Source organism: Mus caroli, chromosome 1 (genome assembly GCF_900094665.2).
Source record: "Mus caroli chromosome 1, CAROLI_EIJ_v1.1, whole genome shotgun sequence".
Lineage (NCBI taxonomy): Eukaryota > Metazoa > Chordata > Mammalia > Rodentia > Muridae > Mus > Mus caroli.
This window is the reverse complement of record NC_034570.1, coordinates 75,732,487-75,753,034: the sequence shown is the minus strand read 5'-3', so window position 1 is coordinate 75,753,034 and position 20,548 is coordinate 75,732,487. Positions and strand designations below refer to the sequence as shown.

The 20,548-nt window shown below is 43.1% G+C and overlaps 1 protein-coding gene across 1 annotated transcript in view; it reads left to right on the top strand.

Moving 5' to 3' along the window:
- Positions 1 to 20,548, top strand: part of Col4a4 (collagen type IV alpha 4 chain) — a 126,434-nt gene that overhangs the window by 11,863 nt on the left and 94,023 nt on the right. Inside the window, exons 2-4 of the mRNA XM_029475388.1 lie at positions 3,685 to 3,851; positions 5,388 to 5,430; positions 11,095 to 11,172. Of these exons, the coding sequence (XP_029331248.1) occupies positions 3,805 to 3,851; positions 5,388 to 5,430; positions 11,095 to 11,172 (168 nt within the window). The 5' untranslated portion in view covers positions 3,685 to 3,804. The remainder of the gene's footprint in view (positions 1 to 3,684; positions 3,852 to 5,387; positions 5,431 to 11,094; positions 11,173 to 20,548) is intronic.

The window sequence follows — 20,548 nt, the reverse complement described above, 5'->3', positions numbered from 1 at the left end:
TCTCTCTGTCTCTCTCTCTCTCTCTCTCTGTCTCTCTGTCTCTCTCTGACAATTGCTTTTGGGGACTACTTAGCATATTTGTTTCCCTCTGAATTCAAGGCTACTCTTTACCTGGACTCTTCACCTGGGCATCTCTTGACGCATCTTTCTTCTCTGGTTTCTTTTCTTCTCAGTGTGTTTACTTCTGCTCTCCATGAAGTCTCTCTTTGTACTATTCTGAGCTCAGAGTCTGAGCTCTCTGTTGTAGAGACATGCTTTTAGTTGGATTGCCTTGAATCCAGGACTCATTGTGATTCTTTCTTTGGAGCTGAGGTGGTGGGGTCAGATAATAGAAAACTTGGCCATGCCCTCACAATGCTAGGGTGAAGGTGGAACCTTGATGCTACCATGAAGAATGTTCCTTTTATCAGTCAACTGTGGCAAAGCTCTTCCTTCAGAAGTCACATAACTTTGGCAGAATTTGCCTGTGTAGAAGGTCATCTAATGTTGTTGTTTGCATATATTGTAGTGTCCTAGTACTTCAGCTATTCAAGTTATGTTTTATCAGTGGTACACTCAAACAGAAACATACTGTCTCTCTAATTCCACATAACGTCAGCCATTGATGAAAGATGTTAAGTTAGAGGGTGGTTGTTGTGAGAGATAGTGTAAATTTTTATGTGCTTGGAATCTGGAACAAAGCACACATTTTAATTGCTTAACACTGGCCACTGCAAAAGAGAAATTCCTCATAGATTGCACATAACATACATGGTCATGTCATGCACAGAGTATGTGTACATTGCTGTTGACAGTGTCAGGAAGACAGTGATGTCAAGGTCCTGCTACTAGCAGAATCACCACCATGAATGCAGAATGTCTTTGTGTGCCTGTCCTGTGGACTGCAGAGATGTACACATATTTGTATACCCACCCATGATCTGTTTCTGATAAACATACCTTTTTCTCCCTTTGGCAACTCACTTAGAACAGGACTTCACACTGAGGCCCATATGTCCTGGGAAAGCAAAAACTGCTTTAGACTTATATAACTCATTTTACAGAAAATAAAAAAGAATCAATGTCCAGATTCTCAGCTGGGACATGCATGGAGTTCTGTCTTTGATCATGATTCTCATCTCTCCTTTAAATAAATTTCCTTCTTATACTTTTCAAAAGAAGCACAAATTCTCTGTGTTAGTTAGTTTTAACTTTCAACTTGAAACAACCTAAGATAACCAAATATTAGGGTTTCACTGGAGGAATTGTCTAGCTCTTGTCCTGTGTACATGTTTGGGGGAGGTTACCTTGATCATTAATTGATGTGGGAAGACCCAGCTCACTGTGGGCTACATCATTCCCTACCCAGAGAATCTTGAACCATATAAGACAAGGAGAAGCTTCAAGAGAGCGAGCAGGAAGCATAGATGTACTCATTCCTTTTGCTCTTGACTGCAGATGTGGTGTGACCAGTTGTCCTGTCTCTGTGACTTCTCTGTAGTGATGAATCATAATCTGGAATTGCAAGCTTAATAAACCCTAAAGTTATTTTGTCAAGATATTTTGTCACAACAGCAAAAATGAAACTAGGTCATTCCCATCCCCAGATCATCCCAGAGATCCCTCGGGGTCACCAGTCAGTCAAGGCTACTTGGTGAACTCCAGGCGAACCCTAGACCCTTTCTCAAGGAGCAAGGTACATGGCATCTGAGGGACAACATGAGTTTGACCTGTGACATTCACATGCACACACATGTGTAGCTGCACACACAAACAGTAGAATATATATGAGATGAATAGTATGTAAATACTATTTCATAATTATCACTGGGCATTATAAATTTCATTAATGAGTATTTCTACAACATTTTTAGCTGTCAGTGATGGTGTGGTGACACACTGGGTATTTCTAAAATGGTGCTGTAAGAGTTTTATTTTGAAGTCTCCAAAAATCATCCATCCAAGTGTATTGAGAAACTCCAGATGTTTGTTAGGACAGTAATCAAACTCCAGATGTTAGGACAGTAGTCAGGCACCCTTCTTCCACAGTTTAGGAGGATTCCTCTGTGAAAACTTCTTCACAGAATGCCTACATAAGTATGGAGGTAAATTGCATCAATTAGTTTTAACTGAAATACACATATCTCCAAATTTCCATAATTTTTGACAGTTTTCCATTTGTTTACAATATTGAGTAGTTTAAGTGATTCAAAGAAATTTGTGTTTTCTTTCCAAAATAGTAGTTCATTTTATTGAGACTTGTTTCTAGAACATAACTTTAAATGACAAAGCTATTTAAAGTGATCAGTTTGGGAATATAAAAAAAAATCAGTGTGTTCTCCTTAATTATATTTATTTATACTTGGTTTTGAAAGAATCACAGAAGGTGGTCCCATCACTCACCAGAAAAGCTGGTCTATAGTTAAGACACTGTTGAATTCATCTGCCTAGCTTTTATGCAGACATTTAAAAATAGCTTGTAATAATGGACACAACTGGTTTTCTTCTCCCTACCAGTTCCCATAAGGACAGGGGCTCAGAAGAAACAAACTCTTAAAATTAAGACATCTCCAGTCGTTGTGCCAAAGAGATTTTAGATCAAAGTAAATAGCTCTTCAGGTCAATTTTAAAAAATAAATTTTCTCTTGTTTACAAATAAAATTCAAAAAGCAAAGTTCACCATTTTAACTCTTTTAAAGTGTGTAATTGAGAAGTCCCAGATGCAGTCATGACATACACCGCGTCCACTCTCTAATTCCAGAACATTGTTGTCATCTCCAGAACAATCATGTACTCCTCAATTTCCATTTGCTCCTAACCCTGACAATTGTGGACCTATATTCTTCCTCTGTGGATTCTCCCATTGTCCATGTGCTCCAGACACTCACAATGAGTTCAGGGTTCATCTGTGTAGCAGTACATATCATATCCACGTTATTATAGCTAAATAATATTCCATTGCAGGATATAACATTTTGCTTTTCCATTAATCAATTAATGGATCTTTAAGCTTTGATTACTTTAATTATTGATGCATAAATATACTGTGAAATGTGATTTCTCTTAAAACTCTTCATTTTTCAAAAATATATTTATTGCATTTAGAGGATTTGAGAATATTTCAATTTCTATTTTATTTCTTTTTTATCTTTTCTAGTTCACTTACATGGGCTGAAGAGTTGCCTCAGTGGTTGAGACCACTAGCTATTCTTTCAGAGGACCTTGGTTCAATACCCAGAACCCATAAAATGGCAGACAGCTGTTTTGAACTCCAGTCTTAGGGTATCTGATTCCCTCTTCTGGCCTCCCCGGGCACTGCATACATATGCACAGATATATGCAGGCAAAACATCCATACTTGTAAAATAAAAATAAAGGAAAAACTTTTTCCTAAAATAGCCTACAAAGTCACAGATTTCTTTATGGCATTTTACACATGCCCCATCCTTACCCCTGACCACACCTTTTTCTTCCTGTCCCTTCCCACCACGCCCTCTTGCCCTTAGTAGGATTTTTTTTTCCATTTCTAAAGATGTTTATTCAGCATAACAAATACCAAGAAAAGATTGTTTTGTTAACAGCCATTGGGATTGTTTAGAAAATGTTTTTGTCATGGATAGAATAATGGAAGCCATTATTCTCAATTGTGTGGCATACTGCTGTCATAAAAGTCATAAGTATGACTTTTATATTTCACACATGCAGATTCTAACAGGACACTGACTCCCAGCTGTCCATGAGAGTCTTCTGGAAGAGAGGAGAAGGCTGGAGGAGTATTTTGGGCACAGAGGTCACCCCTCGAGGGCACCAGTGCTCCAGGTCTTCATGAGGTGCTTTTTCAGATGGACCAAGTCCTTTGTCACAGCCCCCTGGTGAGTATCCTTGGTGTGTTTATGTCTTTGTGGAAGACATGTATTTATGTGCTGCCATTTATGACCCATCCTGACTGTTAAATACCAACATCTTTCCCATAATGCATTCATATCTTGACCAAATGTGAAGCTGTTCTATACAAATAACAGTGCCCCTCCCCTCTCCCCATCCCATTCCTGCTATCTTAATTACTAGATTTGAATAGCAAAAGCATTAAATGCCCAGATTTTTAGGGTTCCTGAAACTAGTAAAATGAGATCTAAGCGCTTCCACAAATGCAAAGGACAGATCAATGACCTCAAAGAAGTCTACATTCTAATCTTTGTTTATATGTTATTTACACGAGAAAAAGAATTTACAGTTGGAAATGGAATCTAGAATGTCAATCAGGTTATCTTGAGATGGTAGGGAGGAATCTTGACAAATTTGGTGGACCCAATATCATCACATGTATTCTTAAACATGAAATGGGGGCGGGGAAGGAAGCCAGCATCAGTGAAGGAGATGTCACTAAAGAAGCAGAGGTCAGAGAGCACTAGTTTTGAAGGTAGAAGAGACTGTGAGCCAAGGGTCATGGGCAGTTCTAGACTCTGGGGAAGGCAAGAATCAGACTCTCTGTGAATATAGCCCTCAAGTACCCTGGTGTAAACCAATAAGATCCTCCAGCTTCTGGTCTCTTTCAGGATCACGGTGCTTTGTCACTGTCTATGTTATTTCTCCAAGAGAAAGGACTACATGTAGAGAAAGAAGGCTCACTTAGCACACATTCCAAAGGAGGAAAAGGCTGTACATAAAACCAAGTCCAAGGCCTGGCTCCCACTCTCCTACCTTTGAGGGTGGGGGTGGGGGTGGGGGTGGGGGTGGGGGATGGGGATGTATGACCAGGAGCACCAGCTCACCATATATGCTCAAGAACCAGATGAGATGGCGTGCACTGAAGACCTTTGATGGAGAGATGCAGCAGCAAAAGTTAGCTTGGTGTCTCTTGATTGCATCCCTGCTCTGTTAAAATTTGCTTATAGCAAAGCCCTGGGTGGATTCAGGATGTGGGCCACTTCCTTATTCCCTAATGATTCCATACTATCTCCACACACCCTGATCCATTTCTCTCATTCAGGCAGCTTTCCAGATACCACTCCTTCTTGCATTGGTTCCATTAAGTGACACCCTGGATGTTTCTTGTCTCAGGTGTGTCCCTGGCCACAGCTGCCTTCTGCATCCTTTCCCCTTGCTTTCATGGAGAGTCATTTCTTCTCTCTTCACTCATCTTTCCATTCAAGCCTCAATCTCACTCTTGGTGCCCCTACATTTTCCTGCACCATGGCCTTCAGTATGTCCATACAGAAGGCCTTTCAGTATACCTTCCTTGACTGATGGAGGAGAGGTGATGTTGGCAGCCAGAGAGAATGACATTGATTGTGTCTGGTGGTAGCAATCAGAATCGAGAGTTAGCCTTCCGGAATTGGTACTGTAACTCTGTCTAGGTTCTTTCCCATTAAAGCAAACACTTAGTATATATTTTTGTTTTTCCATAGGTCACTAATATTTATCCTCTTTACTATACAATATGAATATGGGGTAAGTATATTAATTTATTCTGTACATAGAAAATTCACGTTGTTGTATATATAATTTATTGCAGTGTGTGTGTGTGTGTGTGTGTGTGTTTTAAGAATGTTTAAACTAGGGCTCGGCCTTCATGTCCTCAAATAAAACACAACCTGAGCACTTAGATATCCTTGCAATCAAAGCTGCTTATAGAGTTGCCCGGGTGTTGGAGAGGTCTTTATCTTATAACAACCACAGCCCTTCCTTAAATTCTTTTTATTTGGAACAGAAAAGAAGTAGTTGAAACATTTCAAGATTAAACCAAGAAATGTAAGATTCAGTCTGGACGCTTTTTAGCTCTAGAGAAATCTCAGCCTGTAACAAGCCTTCTTTCTTCTGCTCCCTCAAGGAAGAATCTAAATTATGAACCCACCCTCAAAAGTTTTACGGTGCTCTGTTAAGGGCTGCCTGCCATTCTGGGCTGAAGACTTCTGGAGTGACAGAGTGACCCAACTCAAGTCTCTTGATTATCAGAGACCTTTGGAAAGTAACTGAAATTGGAAATGATGTCTACTCTCCTTTACTACCTGGGTCAAGGGATGAGAAGCCCTGGCTTCTTGGCCCTCCCAAGTCCTTTATTCTTTAATTCAGCTAAGAGTCAGTGCCAGTCCCATGCTAAGCAGGAGAATCAGACTTGTCCATTTACCTCACGTTCATTAGAGAATGCCCCCCTATGATGCTTGCTTGAGAGCATTTTTTTTTCTAGTTAAGCTTACCTGATTTTTTCCAAGCTTGTTTTTGTATTATATTCATCTACTTTTTTTTTATTATAAAAGTCTGCATCATCCTAGAATTCACTCCCCTTACTCTTTATATCCATGTGAGCAGTCATGATTCCTGAAACAAAGACAATTCAACCCTGGTTGCTCCCATAAGCTTGTGCCGCAGAGAGATTAGAGAATCTTCACACAGGGGATAGCCATATGGTAACAAGGGTTTAGGACAGAGGTGTGAATTGACATATTACCCATAGAAGGCAATTTGCATTATCTACCAAGATTGTAAAAGTACAATCCTTTTGGAATGCATTTTTTTAAAACATTGGTGACATATTTTTATTCTGGCATGGGCAAAGATGAATACACGGGAAGATTAATCGCAGGGTGGTGTTCAGCAGCTAAGGAAGGGAATCAGCTAAGTATTCATCAGTAGGGAGCGGATGCTCCGCTCCGATGCTGGATGAGCTGGACGGCTTTGAGGAGCTTGAGAGAATGAATGTGGACACAGCAATTAGGTGGAAATGGCCAGGTAGTAGGCAGCATGCCACCTGAGTATCAACAAAACAACCCCAAATCACCAACAGTGTGGGTGCATGTGGGTGAGTGTACTTATTAATACTTAGATAGCAATCTAAAGAGTTGGATCTTGTCAGGGGAAGGAACTTGAGGCCAGGACAGAAAGAGAAAGTGACTGCTATTATTCTTTTATACAAATTGATGTCTTGGTTTTGTATCTGTATTATTTGGTGTTGTATCTGGAGACAGATACACGATAGAGTTAACGTTATAGAAGTTCATGTTCTACCTTCTGTAACTTTCTACTCAGGAAACATCTGTCTTACGAGGTAAAACAGGGTGGCTTCTCCTGTTTCAATGGATTTGCATGATATTCTCTCTCTCTCTCTCTCTCTCTCTCTCTGTGTGTGTGTGTGTGTGTGTATGTATGTATGTGTGTGTATTTGTGCAAACCCATATGTATTCAAGTTAATGCATATGTGTTTGATGGATTAGATATTGGTCTTTAGGCATCATCTGCCTCATGTTGTTTGTTTTACAGACAGAGGCTCTCACTGTCCTGAAATGTACTAAACAGGCTTTCTTGTGGGCCCTGGGGATCTGCAAGTCTCTCTGCCACCACAGTGATGGGATTACGAGCCTGTACCACCATCAGCTGCAACTTTACCTGGGGTCTGGGTATCAAACTCCATATTTTTGCAGGGCATGGTGGTGCACGCCTTTAATCTCAGCACTTGGGAGGCAGAGGCAGGCAGATTTCTGAGTTCGAGGCCAGCCTTGTCTACAAAGTGTGTTCCAGGACAGCCAAGACTACACAGAGAAACCCTGTCTCGAAAAACCAAAAACCAAACCAAACCAAACCAAACCAAAACAAAAAAACCCAACCAACCAAACAAAAAAAATCCAACCAACCAACCAAACAAACCCCTCCATATTTCCTCATCTTGTGTTTTTATTAAGTGCACATTCTTCCTTTACAAGCTCACAATCCCATTTCATGTGTCAATCAATGTTTTTTTCCTTGGAATCTGCTAATCTGTTTTAAAAATGACTCCTGAAATGTAATCCTGAAATGTATCATATAAACAACCTGCCTTTGTTATCAAGGCATCTAATCTACTGACTCCATTTTTTTGCCATCTCTATTTTGGTATTTCACTGAGCACAGTCATGAATTCTGACCTTAAGTGAATCCAAAAACTCAGACTAGCTACTGTGTTTGCCCGCTGTGCCAGCCAAGCCTGAGCATTTAACTCCTAGCGTTCCAGGATTTTGAACTCCTGCATTCACAGAAAACAATGTTAATCAAAAGTTAAGAGTCATAGACTTCATAAATTTCAGACTCATTTATGCGTGGCTTCTGTGGTCTGTGTATGTGTTCACATACATGTATGTGGAGGTCAGAGGTCAACATTGAGCATGCTTTTTTACTGCTCTCCACCATTGACTGAGACAGTTTCTCATGAATGTGGAGATCACCAACTCAGCCACACCACCTGGCCACCAAGCCCCAGGGGCTCTCTTGTCTTTTCCTTCTCAGCACTGGGATTACAGACAAGCAATGCTGGGCCCAACCTTGTATAGGGTTGACAGAGTACTCAAGAAATCAAGTACGCTTGCCCACGTGGTAGGTCTTTACGGATGGCACCATATCTTAGCCCCTTGAGCCCTCAGATTCTTCAAAACTTTTCATACACCTTTTGTTTCTAAAAGCTGTATTTTTCATTTAATGCTTAAGGATATTTCCCCTTTGTTCCTGCCTGTCTTAGTCCGTGTTCTATTGCTGTGAAGAGACACCATAACCACAGCAACTCTTATAAAGGGAAACATTTAATTGGGGCAGGCTTACAGTTTCAGAGGTTTAGTCCATTGTCATTATGGTTGAAAGCATAGTTGCATGCAGACAGACATGGTGCCAGAGAAGGAGCTGAGAGTTCTATATCTGGATTGGCAGGCAGCAGGAAGAGAATGACACTGGGCTTGGCTTGAGCATCTGAGACCTCAAAGTCCATCCTTAGTGACACACTTCCTCCAACAAAGCCACAAGTCCTAGTCCTTTCAAATAATGCCATTCCCTATGAGCCTATGAGGGCCATTTTTCATTCAAACCACCATGATGTCCCTTCACGGAAGTGTAGACTGAGTGATTAAAAAAACAAACAAACTTTTAAGTAAACTCTTTGTCTTTTCTCACACTCACTGACATTTATGGACATATTCTTTTATTTGTGTGTGCTTATGAATATATTCATATGTACTATTCATAACCCATATTAATATGTATTACACCTACTTACCAGTCTTTCACCAGGACCATAACTATTGACTTAGCTTCTGTCTGTCTGTCTGCCTGTCTGTCTGTCTGTCTCTCTCTCTCTCCTTCTCTCTCTCCTTCCCTCTCTCTCTTCCTTTCCTCCCTTTCTTCCTTCTTTTCTTTTCTTTCTTTCTTTTTTGACACTGCATCATGTATCCTAGGTTAGTCTTGAACTTGCCCTGATCCCCTTGCCTCCACCTCCTGAATGCTGCAGTAATAAAGGGAGCACTTCTCTATTTCTTTCACTTCACATTAATTATTCACATTAATAATTGCTTCAATTATACAAATAGGCAAAGTTTATCTCTGTTGCATTCTTGGTAAGCTTATTTCTGCTGGTAGCTCTAGCACCTAGCTCCCCTTTCCCCTCCGAGACACAGCCTTAGTGGGTGAGTGAACGTAAATGCTTGAAGGTGGCTGTTCTTTGTAAAGAGTCTACCTGTGGAAATAGGAATTCTTGGACTACACTTGGTATTGAAGTGGCTGATGGCTCTGGCTATGGAGATGTGATAGATGACAAGATGCTTTGTCCCACAAAGGGCAGGAACTTTCTTGTGTGAGGTGTGTGTATGAATACATAGAGCATGTTATGGATACAGTACGTGCATGTGTGTGTATCTCTGTGTGTGTGTCTGTGTGTGTATGTATATCTCTTTGTGTTTGTGTGTGTATGGTTATGTCTGTGTTTATATCTGTGTATGTATGTATGTATGTATGTATGTATGTATGTGTCTCTATGTATGGTTCTCTCTGTGTGTATATGTATGTGTGTCTCTGTGTCTCTCTTTCTCTCTTTGTGTTTATGTGTGTGTGTGTCTATGTCTGTGTATGTATGTATGTATGTATGTATGTATGTATATGTGTGTGTCTCTGTGTGTATGGTTCTCTCTGTGTGTTTCTGTGTGTATGGCTCTCTCTGTGTGTATGTGTATATGGATGTGTGTGTGTGTGTGTATCTGTGTGTGTGGTTCTCTCTGTGTGTTTCTGTGTGTATGGCTCTGTGTGTGTGTGTGTGTGTGTGTCTGTGTGTGTGTGTCTGTGTGTGTATGGTTCTCTCTGTATGTTTCTGTGTGTGTGGCTCTGTGTGTGTGTGTGTCTGTGTGTGCATGTGTGTGTGTGTGTCTGTGTGTTTAAAGCAGGAAAAGGCTCAACTGACTCTGATTCAGGAGCTTCTGACTGAGGGACACATTAGATGCCAGCACTTTCCAACCTTCCTAATGCTGTGATCCTTTAATAAAAATTCCTCATGTTGTGATGACCCCCAACAATGAAATTATTTCCATTGCTACTTCATAACTGGAATTTTGCTATAGTTAAGCATTTTAATGTAAATATATCATATTCAGAATATCTGATATGTGACCCCAGCAGGGTCATGATTCACAGGTTGACAACCACTGCATTAGAGGAACCCACCTTGTAGAACCAACAATTGCAGGAAGAAAAAATAAATAAATCCAAACTGGGAAACTTTTTCTGGAGAATTGCCTTAGGAAGGATTTGTCTGGTGAGGGTCACTTATCCTGGCTGATCTGGGAGGCATAGCCAGGAGGTCATGGGGAGGAAGTGAAGCTGATCATTGAGACCAGATTCTGGGCATAGCTTTTCTAACTGTACCATTTACATACACCCCTAGATGGCTCACAACTTACTAATGCAGTCTTCACAGGAGAGAAAAGCTCTAGGGGATTCTGGCTCTGGTGGTTTTTGAACAAGGTTCCTATTTCTCCAGTGTCCTCTGTGTTACAGGGTTTGACTCGTGTAATCAGTTCCCCCAGGATTGATTACCCAGCCTCCTCCCATCGGACTGGGGCTCTGCCCTTTTACGTGTCAGTACTATGCATTACAGCCAGGTGTGATGCTGACCTTGTGAAGCTGAGGCAGGAGGATCAAAAGTTTGAGTGTAGCCTGGCTACATAGCAATAACCTGTCTCACAATAAATAAGTTAGTATTTGCTTTTCCTAGATCCAAGATAGAAAGTGTCTTGTGGGATTTGGACACGCTGGGCTTGTTCTATTGTATATTCCATGAACTCTACTAAGCCCTGAGGCTTAATATACTGAACAACTGACTTCGTTTTCCAGAGTGGCAAGAAGTATGGCGGCCCCTGCGGAGGAAGAAACTGCTCTGTCTGCCAGTGTTTTCCTGAGAAGGGATCTCGGGTGAGTGACACAGAGGTCAAGACTGACGGTGTGCCTGGGGTTTGAACTGCTCTGAGTAAGTTAAATGCTTTCATAGCTTCCATAGCCTCCAGTCCTCCAAATGACTTGTGAGCCTACAGTGCTTATCTGTTATACACTCTTCACATTCTTAGAGAGAGGGCTGCCATGAATTGAGACTCTGTGTGAAGATGAGAAAACAGCCTGGATCATGCAGCTCACCTGTGTTTTATGCAAAACTAGTGTCATGACTTCCCTGTAAGGGAAGCCCTGTGATGTCATTTCAGGCCACCTCCTCTAAGGTTTATGGTGTTTAAGGTTTATCAGTATTTTAAAGGCTCTGAGAAGTGTGTGAAGAAGAAAAAACCTTTAATTTGGTTTAAAGTCATCTTTCCTGACATTTGACCATAATACCCTTTCATGGATAGCACCCTATTGAAGCTTAATATTCCCGTTAAGGCGATAGCTCTGTTGCGTGTTCCATATTTGCCTTGATTGTTCTAAGTGCATAAAGCACCTTATCTAGCTCTCTGATTCCTCATTTTAATTCCCCAATTCTGCTGTGCAGAGGACTGAGCCGGAGGCCAGTTTCTAGTTCAAGGCCGCCTAGAATAGTTCTGTTGGCAACTATCTGTTTTGTAAAGCGTGGAGACCACGTTGGCCACTACATTTTGGGAAGTCACAAACATGTCCCTGTGCTCTGTCAGCTGCACTGGACAGCTTATTAATTCATGAATGCTGAGGCTTAGATGAGGCAACCCTCCACTTCAGAACCCTCTCATAATTTTTGTAGACGTATATTGAAATATCACTGTTTACACCTTAAATACACAGTTGTGTGTCAATTAAAAAGGATGGGAGTGGAGAACCCACTATAGAAATATCCCCAGAGTCTGGCAAGAAAGGTTAAGGTTGGTTGTCTTTCTTAAGCTTCGGATAATTTTGAGGTCAAACTGTTGCATACGCCAGCAAGATTTTGCTGAAAGGACCCAGATATAGCTGTTCTTCTGAGGCTATGCCAGTGCCTGGCAACTACAGAAGTGGATGCTCACAGTCATCTATTGGATAGAATACATGACCCCCAATGGAGTAGCTAGAGAAAGTACCCAAGGAGCTGAAGGGGTCTGCAACCCTATAGGTGGAACAACAATATGAACTAACCAGTACCCCCAGAGCTCATGACTCTAGCTGCATATGTAGCAGAAGATGGCCTAGTTGGCCATCATTGGGAAGAGAGGCCCCTTTGTCTTGCAAACTTTATATGCCCCAGTGCAGGGGAACATCAGGGCCAAGAAGTAGAAGTGGGTGGGTAGGGGGGCAGGGTCGGGGGAAGGGTATAGGGAACTTTCGGGATAGCATTTGAAATGTAAATAAAGAAAATATCTAATAAAAAATTTTTTTGAGGTCAAAATACAATGATTTTTTTTTGACACAATACTCTTCGTGACTCCGGAAACAATATAGTATATTGGGGACCTGTCTTAGTCAGGGTTTCTATTGCTGCAGTGAAATACCATGGTCAAAAAACAACCTGGGGAGGAAAGGGTTTACTCAGCTGACACTTCCACATTACTGTTCATCACTAAAGGACAGCAGGACAGGAACTCAAGAAAGGCAGAAACCTGGAGGCAGGAGCTGATGCAGAGGACATGGAGGGGTGCTGCTTACTGGCTTGCTTTTCATGGCTTACTCAGCTTGCTTTCTTATGCAACCCAAGACCACCAGCCACAATGGGCTTGGCCCTCTACCATGGGTCATTAATTGAAAAAAAAAATGTCTTACAGCCAGATCTCTCCAGGAATTTCCTCAACTGAGGCGCCTTCCTCTCTGATGACCCTAGCTTGTGGCAGAACCAGGCAATATAGGGTATAGATTAACTAAAATCTGTTTCTCACCATTCTGGAGGCGGTACTTGCTCCGAGTTCAAGGTGATCACAAACCCTGTGGCTACTGAGAGCCATTTCCTGGCTTGAGGATGGTGTCCTTTGGGGTTGGAGAGAAAGAAAGCTCTCTAGGATCTTCTCAGAAGGGCTCGATGGTGATCATCAAGCCATCTCCCAGGCACCTCATTGCCTACTCTTAGACTTCCCATCTCCTAGTCTTGGAGACCCATCTCCTACTCTTGATGCACTGGAGCTTGGGATTTCAACACCAGAGCAGGGAACCTAAAGAAACATTCAGTCCAAACAACATCCATATCAACCCCACAGGGCTAGGCATGACACTCAAAGTGCAGGCTTGGCTGGTAGTCATCCAGGGCAAAACATTTCCTTCTTCCCACTTCATGGTTTATTGCTGTATTCATGTGTCTTTAGAAATTTCAGTCTCCTTAATTCTGCATTTCCTTGCTGGGGATCTTTTTGTTTCACCCATCTTTCTAAAAGACTCTTGACAAGTTTTAGTCATTGAAACTGGGTGGAAGGAGCTACTGGTGTCTAATGGGCAGGGCCCATGGTACAGCTCAGCTTCTTGTAGTACAGGGTATCTTCTACACCAGATACTGATCGGTCCCCAACATCATCAGAATAGAGAAGGCCTGTTCTTACTGCCTTAGCTCCATGGGGTGGGTGTAATTATTTGTGTTTCCATCTGATGGTGTAAGAAGCCCAAATGAGAGCCAGCAACCACACCCAGGTGCCTGGCCTCACCTCCGGTACTTGCTCCACAGGCATGGAAAGGTATTACACGTAGGTTCCAACACCTGGGTCTACTGTCACTGTGTGAGCCCTTCCTGAGATCAAGCCCTTTATATTTGCTACCTGGATCCTGCTTCCTTTTCTTGAGCTTCCCTATGATCACAAGCCAATGACTCTGTACAGAGTGTGCTTTTTGGCCTCCAAGGCTGTCTGTGGGCTGCCAGGGTTCCCGAGGCTGAGCTCCTCTCTGCTATGTGTGTGTCCCTGGTACCGGGTGGCCAAAGGGACTGTGTGTGCAGCCCCAGCAACCCCCACCTTTCCTGATGGCTGGGATCCCTGTGAGGGCTACCGGTGGGGGTGTCATTTTCCAGCAGAGAATGTGGGAGGAAGACCATATGTTGCTGGGAGGAGATAGAGATATAGGCTCTCAGTCCTTAGCATCTGGCCAAGCTCTCACGACAGAGGCAGCTCCAGGTGGACTGCTGAAGAATAATAATGAGCTGACACTGAATTCCAGGGGCTAGAGGTGTCTCCCTGAGGCTACTCAGCCCATTTAGGAAATAGCTGGTATCCCTAAAAAGGAAGTTGGGCCTTTTTATTACTTGATAATACAAAATGAAATCTGGTCATTTTAAATCACCATGACCGCCTGCCACTTCTCACACCCCTAATTGAAAAATTTGTTCTTCTTAGCAAGTCTCTTTCCTACTTTGATCTTTCTTCTTCTTCTTCTTCTTCTTCTTCTTCTTCTTCTTCTTCTTCTTCTTCTTCTTCTTCTTCTTCTCTCTCTCTCTCTCTCTCTCTCTCTCTCTCTCTCTCTCCTCTCTCTCTCTCTCTTTCACTCTCCTCCCCCCACCCCATTTATGTGTGTGTGACATGTGTGACTCATTACTCATTGCATTTATTTAGGGTTGCTTGTATGAGCATGTGTGGAAGGCTGCTACTAAGACAGTGTCACTTCATCTGTGGATATAGCACAGAAGAAAGTGACACCTCCCCAGCAAACATTGCTTGCTACGAGTTCCTTACAGAGGAGCAGTGGTGGCATCATGAACCCTTCCCCATCCTTGGTCAACAACTTGTACCAAGCACTTAGACTTTCACCTCATAACTATGACTTCAGGACAAGCACTATCTACCCAAGCAGAAGGCTAAAGCAATTCTTGACAAACAAATCTAGCTTCTTGTTAATAGCTGTGAGTCTGGAGCTACAGTGAGGTGAAAGCAGGGACATATATTTGCAGTGATTCAGCATCATCTCTCCATCAGTTTGAGTATGCCTGTGCCTAAATTCCCTCATTAGATAAGCATATACTTGTGACGGGTCATGTAAACAGCCCCTTGATTCACAGTCCATGCCTTAGAGGAATAAGTTGTTGCTCATTGGTTTCCCCTTTGAAATAGGTGAACTTCATCGTACTGAGTTGAGTGAGTAGGTAGTCTGCATGCATCAATCAACAGATTAAAATCCAGAATCTAGCCTAGAGAGGATGCAGAAGCCTTTTTTTGAAGCCACTGTGGATCCATAAGGAGACTTTCCAAGAGAGAGAAACACAGTTAGCAGTCTCTCCTCTGCCCCAGATTTCCTATATCACACTGGCACTGCTAGGAAGTGAGTAAGCTCTCATAGTTCAAATCCCTGTGACCTTCAAGTGTGGCCAGAGATGTGCATCTTCAGAGCAAGTCAACTCTGACCACTGTGGCACTAGGAACTTTCCAGGTCAGTGGTGCTGGGGTTGGGTCAGGAGATGGGCGTGTCCCCTTGATGGCTGGGTTGCAGACCTAAGCTCAGCCTAGGAGAGAAAGGTTTGTCTAGAGGATTAAGCCCATTCCCCAGGGTGTGGTGTCCCTTGGTTCCAGGATGTGAGGTGTGACTTTACAGCTACTGAGTTGCTCCCCTACATGATCTATGATTCTTCTCCATTTCCTCTCCATACTTGCTGTTAATCTCTCTATGAGGAGGTGAATGGGATAGCATTGAGCAGGAATTTTCCTTAGTCTCTGTCAGTCTCCAGGGAAGCAACTCCATGTAGTTAGTGGGTCTGTGTGTAAGATGAAGAAGCCGTGTTCTTATGAACCAAATTGGACCTTTTGTGAGTTTCGGTTAGTGACTGGGGGTCAGAGAATTCTTTTCATTAATTTATTTATTCATTCATTTTACATCCCTATCCTAGTCCCACCTCCTTTGCTCTCAGTTCCACCCTCACAAACCCTCCCCCATTATCCCTCCCCCTTATCCTTAGAGAAGGGGAAGTTCCCACTTGGGTACCATCCTACCTTGGGACACCAAGTTGCAGCAGGACTGACTGTATCTGCTCCTACTGAGGCCCACCCAGGCTGTCCAGCTAGGGTAATGGGATCCAATGGCAGGGAAAAGAGTCAGAGAGCCCCATTCCTGTTATTAGAGAACCCACATGAAGACTGAGCTGCACATCTGCTACAAATATGTAGGGGTCCAAGGTCTATCCCCTGCATGCTTTTTGATTGGTGGTTCAATCTCTGTGAGCCCCCATGGGCCCAGGTTAGTTGACTCTGTAGGCTTTCTTGTAGTGTCCTTGACTCCTCCTGTTCCCTCAGTCCTGTCCCCCACTCTTCCACAAGACTCTCTAAGCTCCATCTGATATTTGGCTGTGGGTCTCTGCATATGTTTCCATCAGCTGCTGGATAAAGCCCTTCAGGAGACAGTTATGCTACGCTCCTGTCTGCAAGAGGAGTATCATTAATAGTGTTAGGGGTTGGCTCTCTCCTATGGGATGATTCTCCAGTTGCACCAGTCATTAGTTGGCCTTTCCTCAATCTCTACTCCATCTTTATCCTTGCATACCTTGTAGGCAGGACAAATTTTGGGTTGGAGGTTTTATGGGTGGGTTGATGTCCCACTCCCTCCACTGGGAGTCCCACCTGGCTACATGAAGAAGAAGTCTCAGCTAGGGTCGCCATACACTCCTGGGAGCCTCCCCTGTCCCATGCCTCTGTCTAGTTCATAGAGGGATAATATGACTAGTTTAATCTTCTTTCTGTAGCTTATTTAAACATATGGGAATACGTTTTATCATCTGAAAGAGTGAAACAGCCATGAAACCACCATATCTTTGTGACTTGGTTTTCTGCACAGGGGCAAACAGCTTTAAACTCATCCTGTCTTCAAGTTTTTAGTTTAAAACCCAGGTTCAATATTAGTGAGCCTTTCTTTCCTTTGGGATTGTAAATCACTGAATTATGCTCAGTCCAGTACAGTCTTGTGCTCTCGCTCACCCACCCTTTATACATTTATCAGCCTGCCTCCTGTGATTAAAAAGGAGATTTTACATGGGTAATTTTAATTATTCTCAGTATTTCTCATTCTTATGCCCTTAACTTACTTGCACGCACAGTTCTAACTCTCACTCCTTATCATCACACAGCTGCATTTAGGACACTAGCTTCAGCCTGGCAAATGGTTCCATGTGATAATTTTATATCTCCAAATTCTCAGTAGTCAATAATGTTCCCTTTCATCGAGACACCACCCACCGGCAGCTGAAGGTGGATAAAGCCAGTCTGTCATCCGTTCCTTGGCTTTGGAGCTGCTTTCTTGTCCTGTTACATCCTGTACCTCTAAGGACTCAATGTCTTATTACTAGAAAATTCTCTGATCAGTGATATATACGATGGATGCATGTGCTTTTAGGGGATATCAGGTAACCTGAGGTCAGATGGCTGGGACCATTCTCATCAATAAATATGAGGTTCATTCATGGATCTCATGCCTTTGTCCTGCAAAAGCAGGGGCATTCAGAATCTTTTTGAAACTAGTGCTGTACTATCATGTGTTTTCAGGTGGATTCCAGGCTGCCAGACTGCAGGCTACAATGTTGGCTTAGGTTGCTCAAGTGTTTATTTTAGAAATGGTAACATGGTTTTTGAACACCAAAACACGTGCAGAAACCAAAGGGACACATTTCCAGGTTGGAATTTGCTGTGTCTTGGGGTTGAGTATCTCTGAGAAGGGTTTTGGGAGTCTGTGGTTAGCAGAGCAATCTGGTCTACCTACAGTGTGGCTGCTTCAACGTAGATGGTATCTATCTGAAGAATCGCTGCAGGTAACTAGCATCAATTACATATGCCGCCAAATCTCCTTGACATCTAGCATTTGTGTATATGGATGAAGGAAACAGCATAGTTGCCTCTCACACTCTACAGTCTGTCACGTGTTTCCCATCATACCAAGTGTACATGTTGTTCTAACATAACAGGGCTTCTTCCAGGACTCAGGTGTAGTGTGTTTGTTGGTGGGTTCCACGTTTCTGTTTACATCCATCATCTCCTTTGGTGCAGTGATTTCTAGTAGGGCTTCAGGTCTCCCTACATGGAGTTCAAAAATTTCCATCACTTTGTTGTGCTGTCTTAACTACAATGAATAGTAATCCCTTCCCATTTGTTGGACAAATAACTTATCAAATACTTGTCAAGCAAAGGGCAAGACCATGGGATAAGAAGAAACCGACGAGAATCAGCCTCCAGCCACTATTTCTGGGTGCTTGAGGGTGTCTTATGGGAAAGAGGGTACAGCAAAGACCCTTGTGTCTCCCTGGTGGGTAAGTTGGTGCCCTGACCTGGCCTAGAATAGAAGCACATGGGTGGCAGACACATTGGATATGCCCTTGAATTTGGACCTGCTGGAGTTGGAGGGCAGCCAGCCCCAGCATGGAGGAAGAGTCACATTAACACCAACAGCGTCTGTGACAAATTAGCACATACTTGGTGGCTTGTGGCAACAGAAGTGAACGCTTCACAAACACTTGAGATCAGCTGTTCAAAGGCAAGGGGTTGGCCCTGCCAGGATGCAGCTGGAAAATCTGCTCCAACCTCCATCGTTCTTCCCCTGGTTCTAGATGCATTATCCCAGCTTCCTTCACGTTGCTTATTCTCTGTGGTGTCAAGTCTCATCCTCACATAAGGCGGCAGACACGGGAGAACTGCCCTTGGGCAACCTATGATAGCTGAACCCAGGATACGATCCTAATAGCATCTCATCTCCAACCATCTTATAAGTACAGTGGGGATAGGGTCAGTGGATACAATAGTCGGGGAAGATAAAGTGTTATTAGAAAAGCCTGCTAACAGGCTACTACATTAGCCAGGTGGGAAGTCACAGAGTCTTAACAAAGAGTGATTATGGAGGTGGGTGGGTAGACTCAGAAATTCCTATGGCTAGCTTGACTGCAGAGGGAGGCTCATGGGAGCTGTTGGGCAAGTGCTCAGGGTGATGCTATCCCCCAAATGAAGGTGTTCATAGTGTAGATTGACAGCAAGTATTTCAAGAACCACATTTGAGAGAATAACAGAGGTCTAGCTTTGGACTTGTATAGCGTGAGGTCCCCTGCATATGTAGGAGGTGTTGAGAAGGAGTGGTCTTGACTGGGGAGGGGCTAAGGGAATTGTTTAACTGTGGTTACAGTGGGCTCCATGGAAATAGAGTCTCTGCCAACAAGAGCAGATAAGAAGGGGTCAAGGCATCCCTCCAGAGCTCCAGGGTCACTCCCACAGGCAGAAGAGGAGCTAAGACACAGCAGGGAGAAAAACACAGAGGCTAGGGTGAGGCAGAAGGGCAGGGAAGGAGGGGAAATCACAGGAGCAGCATGCGCAGAACCCTACCTGGTGTCCTAGGTCTCCACAGCACATAGATCTTGTCAGGCTGTTCCCAACACAAAATGGGAGAACCATTCATTAGGGACTGGTCGAAGAGGTGACCTTGTTTTCCAAATGGCTAAGCTTTTTCCTTTGGTTCTCTGTGCAGGGTTTTCTCTTTGTACATGCATACTGCCTCTTGAGAGCATAGCTAAAATCCCTAGTGCTTCCAAGGCAGACTGAACAGTGCATCCGCACACTTGTTGTTAGCCGGCAAGGTTATCTTAGGGTGCAAGAAAACATTCTTTACTACTGCACTTCAAGATCCTTGGACTGTTCACTGCCTTTTCATTCTTTGGTTTTAAAACACTCCCTGATGTCCAGACTCCTCCCTCCCCCAACAATATGGGGATGGGGGTGGGGGAGATTCTGAAGGTTCTCTTTACCCAGGGGACTCCAGCTTCCCCCCCCCCCAGGCCCAGGGTGAGGGTGTTTGTGATATTGCAGTGCCACCTAGTGGCATCTTCTCTGAATTACATCTCAGCATTAAAAAGAAGAGGGAATTTAAAAAGAAACGGTAATATTAGAATAAATAGACGCAGCAAAGGGAGAGGTGTCTTGGACACAACATTCATTTGTACATTTTATTTTCAGAAGTATTTATAAAGCATGGGGACACACTTAAGATTTGTATATTGTGAGACAGTGGCCAAGGTACTGGGAATGAGTCTTCAGTCTCAAAGACATGCTAAAGGGTATTATCTTAAGCAGATTTTAAGTAATAAGCACAAAACATCAATGAAATGAAGGTAGTGAATTGCTTTGCCTGTTATTTTCAGGTAAAAACGATGGTTTGAGGGAAGTGGGGTTGGTGAGCTCTGGAATGGAAAATGAAGCAGACACCTTGAGATTGGAAGGTCTGAGTTCAGACTTCTACTTCCCCAGGTTCAGTCTGTGTTGCCTCAAGCACATTGCTTCATCTTTCTGAGGCTAAGTCCTCCTCGGAGAATGAGGAAGCATGCAAAGGTGGCTTTCTGCTTCCTATTGTTGTAAAGAGCCCATGAGAAGAAAGCAGAACACCGTATTGAGCTTAGAGCAGAGGAAGAGCCTAGAACATGTGGCTTGGTTTTATA